Raw genomic sequence first — 13,311 nt, 5'->3', positions numbered from 1 at the left:
GTCCAAAATGATGCGCTCCCACTTTACTGAATGCAAAACTGACTTCCTTGTGGAAACATCTTCACCAACCCAGGCTGAATTTTCAATGAAACCATCGTCACTCCATTTTGAGTTCTTGTTGTTCTGTTTTAACTTGTTTGGCCAATAGTCAATCTGTATAGCAGAGTACGTAGTAGTGACTAAATCATATTCCTCCAGTTTGTACATACATTTGTCCCTGTTGGTGCCATGATACACAAGAGTTTTGTTGCTTCCTTTAGTGATGCAACGTTCAATCTCGTGAAACCATTGCGTTGCTCCAATCACAGGAGATACAATAAGAGTTCCTTTTACTGTTGGGAGTTCCTGGGAAGTACCGGGTAAAGACGGTAATATACTGGAACCGCAAGTTGTCTTCTTTAATTCGCGTTGAGCAGGCACAAGTGCTATGACTTCAACCGGTTTCCCTATTCCCATTTCATCAACAAGAATACCCCCTTCGAATATAGTTTTTCGCTTTAATGACCAAGACAACCACTCCTTTTGGTACACCTCAATAGTGGAAAGATCTAATCTGATGGTGTCTCTTCAGTTTCAGCAAATGAGACGTTCTGAATATTAAGGTTTAAATTATTTGAATTATCCTCCAAAAGGAATTCATCCATTTCTTGTTCCAATATCTCCCATGTAAAAGCTGGTTTTCTTATCTTTTGCATCCCCTCACGTTCATATTTCCTCAATTTTATCCTTCTCACCATGCTATAGAATCTATGATCTACACTTGTATCTTCATCCTTTTGATCTTCAGTAACACGAACAAATATCAATTTAGTTAGCAAATTACGCGAACTATTCAAAACATTTATAGTGTTAGCATTTCAAGATAGATCTTCCCTATGGAATTTGACATCAATAAATTAAAAATAGGAGAAGATTAAAGATAACAGTTCATCGCTAGGGCACAACATTCACATGATATTTTAATTTACAATGTTATTCATTATTTGCTATTTTGGGCCATTTCAAGATCATCCATTTCAACCAAGCTTTCAATTGTTTGTTTTTCTTTTGAAGCTCTTGAATCTTGAAAGCTTGGTTGAAATTGAATGATTTTGAAATGACCCAAAATAGAAAATAATGAATGACACGTAAATTGATATACCATGCGAATGTTGTGCCCTAGCGATGAGCTGTTATCTTTATTTTTTTTCCTATTTTTCATTTATTGATGTCGAATTCCATAGGAGAGATCCATCTTGAAATGCTAATACCTATAAATGCTTTGAATAGTTCGCGTAATTTTCCAACTAAATTGATAGTTGTTCGTGTTACTGAAGATCAAATGAATGAAGATATGGATGCATATCATAGATTCTATTACACGGTGAGAAGGATAAAAATGAAGAAATATGAACGTAACAGGAAGCATTATATTTGATCTTGCCACTATAGAGGTACCAAAATGAGTGGTTGGCTTGGTCATTAAAGCTAGAAACTATATTCAAAGAGAGTATTCTTGCGGATGAAATGGGAATGGGAACGACAGTTGAACCCATAGCATATGTGCTTGCTCAACGCGAATTAAAGAAAACAACTAGTGGTTCCAGTATATTATCGTCTTCACCCGATACTTCCGAGGAACTTCCAACAGTAAAAGAAACTCTTATTTTATGTCCTGTGATTGATCAACACAATGGTTTCTCGAGATTGAACATTGCACCACTAAAGGAAGCAACAAAAATCTTGTGTATCAGGGCACCAACAGGGAGAAATGTATGTACAAACTGGAGGAATATGATTTTGTCATTACTACGTACTCCACTATCCAGGCTGACTATTGGCCAAAGAAGTCAAAACAAAACAGCAAGAACTCAAAATGGAGTAACGATGGTTTTATTGAAAATTCAGCCTGGGTTGGTGAAAATGTTTTCACAAGGAAGTCAGTTCTGCATTCAGTGAAGTGAGAGCACATCATTTTGGACGAGGCAGGTCATACATACATAAATTCATGCATTAAGTTTTTGTTTTCTTAACCTGACATTTCTAGATACATGGTGATCATTTATTGTTTACGCATATTTTTTCAAGTCGATCATGTTAACTGCTAAATAATGTGCTTATAGCTATGCTGGTCATTAGAATATGAAGTATCTTGTGGTGATTAGGAAGAAACCTATAGGTTAACTGCTGAATAATCTTAATAATGTTTGGGTTCCCACAGGGTAAAAACCGCGCTCCTATGCAATAGCTCGCAAACCACATAGGAGAGGTAACCCGCACTAGGCAAGCCTTGTGCAACGAGCTCGACCCAGAAGGCAAACCCCTTACTTTCGCTGGCAAGGGTTTCGAACTTGAGACCTCCAACATAGAAGTCTCAATCTCAAACCACTGGGCCACCACGAAAGGTTCCAAATCAAAATATCTTTGCTAATGAATGTTATTATCTTATGCATAAAGAGAAGAAAGGCAAAAGAACTCATAGCTACTTATATTATCGAGAATGTTGTCCTTTTCTCCTTTCTACTAGCGTTTCAAATATATTCTTTTGTTTTTCCAAACAAATGTTTTCAATGTTGAGGGTGCACTAATCTCTTGAATCTGGCACAAACAGCTATCACCCACTACTAGAAATTTGACTTACTGCAACGCTTATTTAGCAACGGTTATACCATCGTAGCAATAGCTAACCTATTACAACGGTTATAACCGTGGCCAAATATCCTTGAATCTAATAGAACAATTCTTAAAATAAACTGTTGCATAATCCCGATAACCGTCCCTATAGAGAAGGTATAGCAACAAGTTTTAAAACCGTTGCTATAGACAACTCTATGGCAACGGTTTTTTAGAAAAATAATTCTGATTTTTTAGCCCTAAATATTTTTCCCTCCTAAAAAAATATATTTGCCTCCAATATAATTAGTCCCTCCTAAAAAAATAATTCTTATTTATTAACTTTTTAGAAAATGTAAAGAAAAAGAATGAAATTGATTAGAAACCCTTATTTTTCAGAAATTTCATCAAAGCAATGTGAGAGAGCTTTTTGTGGGTGAAGCTGCATGTGAAAGGAATTTCTGAAGATTTTGGTGAGAAAAACGAAATTTGTTGGTGAAGCTGTTGGTGAAGCTGTTGGTGAAGCTCGTTGGTGAAGCTTGTTGGTGAAGCTGTTGGTGAAGCTCGTTGGTGAAGAGCTGTCGGTGAAGCTGTTGGTGAAGCTCGTAGGTGAAGCTGTTGCTGAAGCTCGTCGGGGAAAACAACCAGCTCGTTCTTTTTGGTGGTGTTTTTGAGGTTCGACTACGAATTCATCTTAATAATGTTTAAGTTTTCTATGCTAGTTCATGATTTCTAAGTCCCCATTGAATTAATTTTGAAACATGTTAAAGAATAATATATGGGTTAGTCTTAAACCTATGTTATTTGCTCCAATATAGTTAGTGTATAAACTTCCCCTGTTTGATTCTGTGATATATAAGAGAGTCAAAATCTAGTGCTCCAAGTTTGTGGATCTGTAAGTATTTCTTTCTGCATATTTTTTTGTTCCAGCTGAATTCTTCCTTAATATTCCCCATTTGATGTGAATGTTGACAAAAATTACTCCCAAATTACTTCCTACTGGTATTTGTTTCACTTTTTGTTAACTGATATGGCTTAATTTGAGAGCAAAAATGAAGAAAGTAATGTTCAAAATTTCGAGCATATGCAGACAGCAGAGTATGCTTTTCATTTGATTTTCTGTATTTAATATTTTTCTACTTTCACCTTTCCATGGCAAAGAAAATCTTATTCTTTACAACAACTGATGTACATAAGATTTGGGCAAAAAGGAGAAAAAAATAACAAAACCTTCTGTTTCTGACTGCTAACATTGTTGATTTATTACTACAGATAGACTATATAGTATATACTCACAGTTGTAAGTGTATATATATAACGACTAACGTACATAATATGAGTATATAATAAGATGTCAGCTAGACTTGCCGCGCAACTTAGCAGCTTCTGAGCTAGTTGTTGTCATGAAAGATTCTCCACAACCACATTGTCCAGTTGCATTTGGATTGACAAATATGAACTCAGATTTGTTCATAATATCAAGTATTTCAGTTTTGATGCTTATGAGACAAATATAACGATAAACCAGGTTAATGAATAGCAATATATTGGAGTGCAACTGGGTGATGCAAGTTAGTGCTACTAGAATTCACGCAGTTAAAGTATGGCGGATCAGTTTCACAAGGACAAAGATGACAAAACTATATAGTTTTTGGACTCAATCTCGCTAATCAGTATATGAAGTTCATATTCCTCTCATTTTAAAAAGGGAAGACATGAATCATGGGTGAAGTCTGTATAATTTGAAAGAATATATTGTTATACTCATTCATAGGAACCACAGACAATGAGACGAGAGAAAGTAAAGAGAGACAATAGACTGCACTATAGCTAGACATGACAAGCAAACGAAAATCAGTAATGTAATTGCTTTTCTGTTACACCTTATTTTTCCTTAAGGTGGAGTCCTGAAAGTACATGATAGGCTAATCTAGAGAAAGTTACAACACAAGTCGCAAAGGTTATCTTCAATTTTGTTTTTGATTATTAAGAGATGTTTAAACTTGAGTATCACTGTCGTTTTACTTTGAAATACATTCGGATTCTGATATTGTCTATGTCTTTTGCTTGTTCGATTGAATGTTATCTTCCCTTATGAGTCACTGCCAGCATAAACTGTGACACATAATGCCCTATTTATTCGTTAAAGTTAATGACATTGTGTGGATTTGTGCATTTTGCGATATTGTTTTGATCATTCACGAAGCACAAATTGATTTGCTTTGTATGATTTACTTCTCACTTTACATGTTCGTTGTGTTTTATTTGGATGCAGTGTCTATAATTTAAACTGGCTATAATTGTGTTAGTCTTAGGAATTTGTGTGTCATTAATAGAAATGTGTGGAACTTGAATTTGTTTTTCAAGTTTTTAACTGCTTGCACAATTCATATTATATTGACAGTGAATGTACATTTTATTAAAAAGAGACCTTTTTAACATGTCTTTAAGCATTCCTTCTCTTCCAAAGTTTCCATATAACTATGGCTTGTATGAGCTTCATGATATGCTGCAATTTGGGGGCTTCTCTTGTTTTTTTGCAACTTGAATGGCCTGCAATAACTCCTTGCTGATATTACTGCGAAGTTCTGACTCAAACTGAGAGCTCAAACAGTCTTCTTTTTCAATCCATTCCCTAAATCTGCTTACAGAGTCTCTTTCTCTTCTCCACCATTTGATTTACTTAGCTAGACGATATTTGTTTGATTCAACAGTGTAACATAGAAAGAATATAGTCCTTGTCTTTGTGCTTCATAAAATATTGTATCCATTGTGCCACTGTTATATATACATGGCATATAGAGATAGATAGTTCAAACCAACAAGTATTTCAGCAAGAAATTAAACCTTGTCACATATCCTTTTTCTCTCTTATTGATCATTTTCATTCTTCTTCTTTTTGCAGTTTCTCTGAGCAATTTCAATATATTAGTGGACCAGCAAATCAGTAGGTTCTTATCTCTTATTAAGGTCCAACACTCCAGGTTCGTATCTCGTTTTTATGATTCTTTGAACACTTCTTCGCTATATCTCTCTTTGAGTACTTAATGTACATTCTATGAATGTGATTGAGTGCAGAAAATTTTATTGTGGACAGTAACAAACCTACTATGTGTGATTGTGGACAGTAACATACTTGCTGCTCTTATAATTCCACCAATCGGCTTCCTAAAAACACTCTAAATCTTGTGTGTGATTGTGGACAGTAACAGACCTACTGGATGTGATTCAGCTCTTTGTAATATCTTTGTAACTTTTTAGTTTCTTCTATTTTCACACAGGTCAGAATAGTCATAGCTATGAGTCAACAAGAAACTTCAAAAAGAACCAAAAAAGCCAAAAAGAAGACATTTGCTAAACCGGGATCGTTATCATTCTTGGCAAATAAGAAACGACGGTTATTGAAAACAAATGAAATTATTAAAGAAATAGAGTGCGAGAAAGGACATCTGCTCAAATTAATTGGAGGACAACAATCAGTAGCACCACAATCTGAAGCAAAAAGACAATCTGCCGAGGAGTTGCCTTTTGAAAATCAGCCTGTCGAGGAGCTGCCTGTTGTGCACCCTGTCGAGGAGCTGCCTCTTGAGCAGCCTGTCCAGGAGCTGCCTCTTGACCAGCATGGCAAAGATTTTCCTTTCGAGGATCAAGTGCAAATGAATTCTGTTACTCCTCAAACAAATGATCAACCTGAAGAACAAGGTAACATATAAGATTACAAACCTATTAAATGTATTCATAATTTTTAATTATATTTCTTTTATTTTCTTATAGCTGGAGTTCTTTCCAGTCCAAATAAAAGAGGTAGAACGCAAATGCATGATGTTCATGCCCAAAAAGAACGTAAGTTGATCATACTGAATAGTCAAAATCAACCTGTTGGTCCTACGGATGATGTTGTCATAGAGCTAAGTAGCTTCCTAGGAACATTGGCTAGAAATGCGACTCTTTGCCCATTTGATATATTGGATTGGAGGAGCATGGACACTAAAAAGGATTTGTGGGATTATACCAAGGTTTGTAGTTTACAATAATAAATTATTTGTAAAAGTATTTTACTTCTATTGGCTAATTGAATGACACAAAATTATAGGGGAAATATATTATTCCTGAAGCTGCGTACCATTGGGCTATGGTAACAATTCGAGATGCTTGGAGAAGACATAGAAGTGATTTGAAGCTTAATTATTACGATCCATATGAAAATGATGCAGTTCGAATGGCAAAAAAGCCTGGTCATATTCCAGAATGTCAATTTAGAGAGCTACTCAAATATTGGAATTCTGAAAAATTCAAGGTAAAAATGTAGTTCAGAATATCAATTTTTTTAATAAGTAGCATTTGTATTATAGCTCCAGATTTTTGCTCCCTTCCCAGCTTCTTTCCACCTAGTGACCCCCAACACTTCAAAGCTGTTAGAAAAAATACTACCTCCCTTCCCAGCTTCTATGCTTCCTCATGACTCTTCTTTCTCATAGGTGTCTTTTTAATCAGCAAGTGGATCATTATCATGCCCAAACTTGAAGCAATTAGAGCAACATTTTGGCCTGTATCTGTAATTCAGACCTTACTAGAAAGACCCATAAGGAGCAGATTGTATCTGTAATTCAGGCCTGTATCTGTATCATTTATTGTGATAGTCACATGCATTTTACAAGACACCTTAACACTATATAATGACTAATATTTACAGATTGTTATAAAGGAAATACAGACTAATATTGACCTCGTCTAGTACACTATATAACACTAATATACCTTCGATTAACATTACTGATTCATTTCTTTGCAGAAAATGTCTGAAACAAATGCAAAGAATCGAAAAAAACTGATGAATCCACACACTGCTGGCAAAAAGAGTTTCGCTTTAGTTCGTAATAAGCTGGTGAGTTCTCTGATATATTATTTTTTAATGAAATTTTCTTTTGGATCTCTTCCAATGTGAGTTTAGTTTTTATATATATTTCAATTCGACTAGGAGAAAGATAAGGAGACAGTATCATCTAAGGATATCTTTGTGGTTACAAGAACAAGAAAACCTGGGCGATCGTACAAGGCCTCAAATGAAGATACTACTAGTAAAATTGTATGTGCCTGTCTATTTTAATTTTTTTTGTTGAGATCAATTATTTATTTCATAAGATTGTATTTGTTGGATATACTTTGGTAGGCTGAAATGGAGCAAATTGAAAAACAAATAAGCATAAATGGTGAGTATGTTGATGCATTTTCAAGCGTCATGGGTCCTGAACATCCGGGACGTCTAAGACTATATGGCGCAGGAGTTACAAAGACTACTTTGAAAAAAAAAGTTGGCAATTGGGAATCAACTTTAAGTGCAACAACTGATGGAATGCAGGAAATGCAAGAGAGGATGCAGAAAATGGAGAAACAAATGGAGGAACAAAAGAAAATTGTGCGACAAGAAGTTATTGCAGATGTTATTGCACAACTTAAGCATGCGGGATTAATTGATCCTAACATATTGGCAGCATTGTCGACTCCTTCACCAAGAGAATCTACTTCTGTTCAAGGGGCTAAACAAGGTTGGTGTCGCTAATTCTATGTTTTGATTGGTATTTGTTGTTGCTACTTGCTATAGGATTAGAATGGAATAGTACGCTATTGATCTAAGGAAGTTGGGGAAAAGTTGGGCAGTGGGTCAAGAAGCAGTAAAAAATGTAGCCTGCTCCTCTTCCCCTTGAATTCTTGAAGCACTAGAAATTATTCCTGTGAAACCATCATTGGAAAATCCATATGAAAGGGTCTCAAGTTGTGTGCTTAATGGATCACTCATTAGAGGGAAGAAACTGGACTGAAGGGGTTCCCTGTGAGAAAACACCTGATTTGACTTAAAACTGATGGGAAATGATTAACTGAAGTGGTGGTGAAGAAGCTGCCTTGATGATGATTACCAGAGGATAGGATTGTGTCATCTTGTAAAGACTGGAAATTGAGAAAATGCCCATGTGGGTAGCTCTGGAGATCACTTAAAAATGGAATCTTTAAACCATCAGATGATGAAAACAAGTTTGGGATGTCATAATTCACCTCTTGCTGTTTGTCTTGAACTCCACATTCAGAATTGGGAACACCTCTGTTTTCTTGGCTAAATTCTGGACTCTGTTCTTGATCAAATGAATACTGCATTTTTTTGGGATTTAGTTTAGTAGAGTGAAAATTATTAGGGAACTCACCAAGAGCATCAATTGCAGCTTTAGCTTCTTTAATCAGCCAATCAATAGCCTTACTTGGACGGTCATACCCAAGCCTATCTTGCACATCATAGAACTGAATTGCAGTGTTTGGTGAAAGCCTAACTCGTCGATCCTTCGGACCTTTTGCAGTTGAAACCTTACTGTGTCTGTCTTTCCTTCCCGGTGGCTCGAATAATTCGGCCTCCATGGCCTTCTATAACATCTGTTTTAGCTCTCTGTGGCTTCATTCTTCTTGTCCCTTTGTTCAATTCTTGTTCGCTTACTATGAAATTAGCCCATTTTTCTGGCTTTTTGCAGAGTGACTGTGGCATCTGCTGGTTTTGGTAGTGACTTTGAAGGTTTCCAATGTCATTTTCTTGAAAAACTTCCTCTTCCTCCTCCTCTTCTTCTTCTGATCCATCTTCTTCATCTGATACTTGAAACTGATGATTCATTGGAGGATTCAGATTGGAAGTAATCTATTCTCTCTTCCACCTTTTATCTTTTTAGTGTTGGAAACTTGATTGGCATGTACTTGATTTCCAAGTTTTAGGGTTGAACAATTCTAAAAGCTAATGCCTGCAGGTTGTAACTACATGTATACTTGTTAATTTCCAAGATTTGAGGTTTCCTAAATTATTTATATTTTTTTCTGATTGTATGTAGGTGACGAAATCGAAGAAGGCAATGAAAGCAATAGTGAAGACTTGACATAGGAGCTGAAGTTTATATTGATGTAAACTTTATTGATGTTCTAGAAATCATATATTTTTGAAGATTGAAAATTCTATGGCATGTGTTTCACCTTTTTTGAATGCTATAAAATGATTTGTACATTTTGCTTTAATTGATATTAGAATCACGGATCTTGAATTCTAATTAAGGTAAGGAACATTTATTCTCGTTAACGATTTATGTGTATTTTTATGTTATAAAATTTATTCTCATGGATGATTTAGTATATAGCAGGTATATATAGCTTACTAATATTGCATTAGAATTGTTGCAAATAGCAGGTAATAACCGTTGCAATAGGCATTAAGCAACAGTTCTACAATTGTTTAAAAGTGTTGCAATATCCCTATAACAACCGTCGCAATTGAGTGAAATGGTGTGTTGAATCGAAAAAAACTGTAGCCATAGCCTTAACAGAACTGATGCATAAACCTCTATTACGACGGTTAAAAACTGTACCAATACATACATAACCGTTGGCAATTAATTCAAATGATAACCGTGGCAATAGGTCAACGTATGGCTACGGTTATATGAACTGTCGCACAGAACCGTAGCAACAGCTCTATTGCTACGCGATCTGTTGTAGCGGTTGGTGTAACCGTAGCCTTAGACCTATGGCTACGGTAGTAACGTCAATTGCAACGATAGGTGAACCGTGGCAGTAGACCAAATTTCTAGTAGTGACCCCACCCCACCCCAAACTATGTTTTCTTCTAGGTCCTTCAACCAATCAATATGACCCCACATAACTGCTTTTGCTAAAACTCGAGCAGTTATCCAGACAACTCATTATAGATCAACTTATAAGTTCTTGGCAGTTTATAGGTTATCGACTTTTATTTATGACCAATAAATATGGATATCTTTACACCATATGTATTTCTTTTATCCTCTATCCCTAGTAAACATTTGACTCTTCCGATATTTAGGAAACAATTGTTCCTCCTTTTCCCTTACTTTCTTTTCTGTTACGGTCCGTTAATGTGCTTACTCAGTTGAACGGGTTGAAATATAAAAAGATATATCCTTCTCTCTTAAACATATAGAATGTACATAAAAAGAAAAAACACGCTTAGAAATCCTTCCTATATCAAAGTTAAAACTTGACCAAAAACACCACAAAACCAGTAGATTGAAATATAGAGCCTTCTTCCCTTCAATGCACAACAAAAAAAACTACACTTAGCAGCTATAATAAAAGGTACATCAACTTTGTTCTGTGCTTGTCACTGTGTTTCTGCACTTCAATAGCCAGCAAAAGCAGACCTACCTTTTAGCATTTTTTCCTTTATTTTTTCCCAATCAGATATCAAGTCCTACCATGTGTTCTCTATTTCTCAGATGCTTACTCGCCAAGGGCTTCAAAAAACTAGTTAAATCAAAATGTGGAGAAGCTCACACAACCTTCACCACGAAAGGGAAGGACAAAAAAAAAACCTACTACTCTGCTAATGAGATCACTTTTTTATCAGTGATCGTCTCAAAATTATGCCAAAAAAACATACTTTTCTTGTTCAGCTTATAGAAAGATATGTAGCCTATATGCTACTTCCACATTGATTCAAACCATTAAAATCAAACAAAGAAATTCTTTTTCCAAACAAACTTACTGATTCAACTGCATAACAATGCACCATCAAAATCACACCAATCAAAAACATTTGTTCCTGCCAAAACAAATTAAGAAAAAAATCAAATAACAAAAAAAATCAACTATTTCTCAGATAATCAAATAAACAAATATATATAGAATTCTTCAACTGAGAAAATACAAACCTCAGGATTTTTGTAAGGTACATAGAGAGTGTGAGAGAGATGACAATGAATACTCCAGCAATTAGTGTTGCCCATACAGAAGGTGAGTAACTACTGAAAAGGTCATGGATGACCCCATTCAAATGCTCTGATGATAATGATATGACCCCTTGCATCAACTACCATTAGGGATTCGGCGAAATGGTTAGACCTAGTACTATCAATATAGGTTGGCCCATCCCATCTGAGTTTATCTAGGCTTTGAAATTTGACAGATCAGGTTGGGCTAATCCACTTTTTGTGTGGGCTAGAAAATGGTTTGTCCAGACCCAAGTACGTGGGCTACGGACCAACCCTACTTCTTAAGATAAAATGACACATCATAACACCTTATAGATTAAATGAGCAATAAATAGTACATTTTTAATATATATATATATATATTCTCCTTATTTTTCTCAAACACGTTCTCAAAAATTATTGTTTTATCATCCCTATTTTACCTCCATTTTTTTTATATTTTCTCAACAATTTTAAAATAGAGTTCTTTTTGTTTGTCTCCTTTTTCTCTTTCTAGAATCCTTTTCATACTTCTATACGTAACTCTCTTCCTAATTTTAACTCTTCTCGTTAATTCGATCTGTTTATGAAAATCAGATTTTTTATGGATACTTCTAAAAATCATCTTTGTTTATGATTTTGTTCTTGTCAAATTAATTATTGAATTTCATGATTTGTAGAATTGAAAATTTTTCAAATTTGTTTTTGCTAATTAGATTATTCAACCTTTTTTTGTTGTCTTTCTAAAATTCATTTCATATGTAAATTTGCTTCTCTTCTAAATTTTCTCTTATTTTCCTAAATTTACTATGACTATATAATTGAATGTTTATTGATTGATCCTTCCAATAATTTTTTTTCTAGATAATTATGTAGCATTTCTTGCCCCATTAATTTTGAAATTTCGTCATTTGCGGAATTAAAGTTTTCAAAACTTTTTTTTTATGAAAATTCAGATAATAGTTTTTTGAAATTTTTGTTCTCAATTTCATGGGTAAGAAAGATCTTCGTAAAAGATCACAATGATGATTTTGATGAATACAACCTAATGTATACTAATAAACTGTAATTCAATTTAAATTAAAGTATATAAGTTTATTATGTGAATACAAATCACTAAATACACGATGATACGAACTAATGTATACATAGTGCAATTACCGTATACATAAACAAAATCACATGTACAATTAATGAATATAATTTAGGAAAACTTACCTATATACACATCTTCTTTTTTCATAATTCCATTAATTCCTACCATTTTTAAAATTTTCTAAAATCCCTTATTTTCCTCCTAAAACTAATCAGCTAGATACATAACTCACAACTCCAAAAATCAAAGCTTATCACTTCCTAATTTCACTCCATAAGTCACTCTCCATTTTCGTATCAGTTAATTTCTCAATTACTTTTGAAATTCAAAATCAAGTCTCTATCTTGTCAAATCTAATTCAACATGAAATAGATAACTTGTTCATCTCTTCAAATTGTATGTTCATCCTTCATTTTTTTTATTTTTTTCTTTCTTCTTCAAACATTGAACATGCACCATTTTTAGTCTTGCTTTTATACAATTAAACTCAAACAACACTCTTCGTGTTTTTTTAATTTCGAAGATATTATTTGCGTTGAAAACAGATCAAAAAACTGCACGACTCATTAATAGTGAAAGTAAACATTGAGAAGTTGAAGATAGAGCATGTAATATCGAATTTGTTGTGAGAAGAAAAGCATTGTTATTATGTGTGAACAACAAAGGGGGACGAGATGAGATGGACATATCAAATGGTTCATTCTTAGTCGAAGATTGATAACTTTTCTATCAAGAAATTCTCAAAAAATGGTGAGGTGCGAGTTTGCCGAATCTGCAGAAAGTTCTTCAATACTAAATAAAACTTATATATCAAATGGTATTTCTTTAAAAAAAAAACTATCAATTTTTATATATTATTTTTTGTTGGTAAAT

General features: G+C 34.3%; 1 protein-coding gene and 1 pseudogene across 1 annotated transcript; one reads left to right on the top strand and one right to left on the bottom strand.

The window, feature by feature from the left end:
• Positions 1–7,387: 7,387 nt before the first annotated feature.
• On the top strand, positions 7,388–9,505 carry LOC107025738. The gene is made up of 4 exons (XM_027918705.1): positions 7,388–7,477; positions 7,571–7,678; positions 7,952–8,138; positions 9,456–9,505. The coding sequence occupies exons 1-4, from the start codon at positions 7,388–7,390 to the stop codon at positions 9,503–9,505; spliced, it is 435 nt and encodes a 144-aa protein (XP_027774506.1).
• LOC107025453 lies at positions 8,252–9,306 on the bottom strand (annotated as a pseudogene).
• Positions 9,506–13,311: the final 3,806 nt, after the last annotated feature.

This window comes from Solanum pennellii, chromosome 7 (genome assembly GCF_001406875.1).
Source record: "Solanum pennellii chromosome 7, SPENNV200".
NCBI classification, from domain to species: domain Eukaryota; kingdom Viridiplantae; phylum Streptophyta; class Magnoliopsida; order Solanales; family Solanaceae; genus Solanum; species Solanum pennellii.
This window is presented reverse-complemented; position numbering and strand designations above follow the sequence as displayed.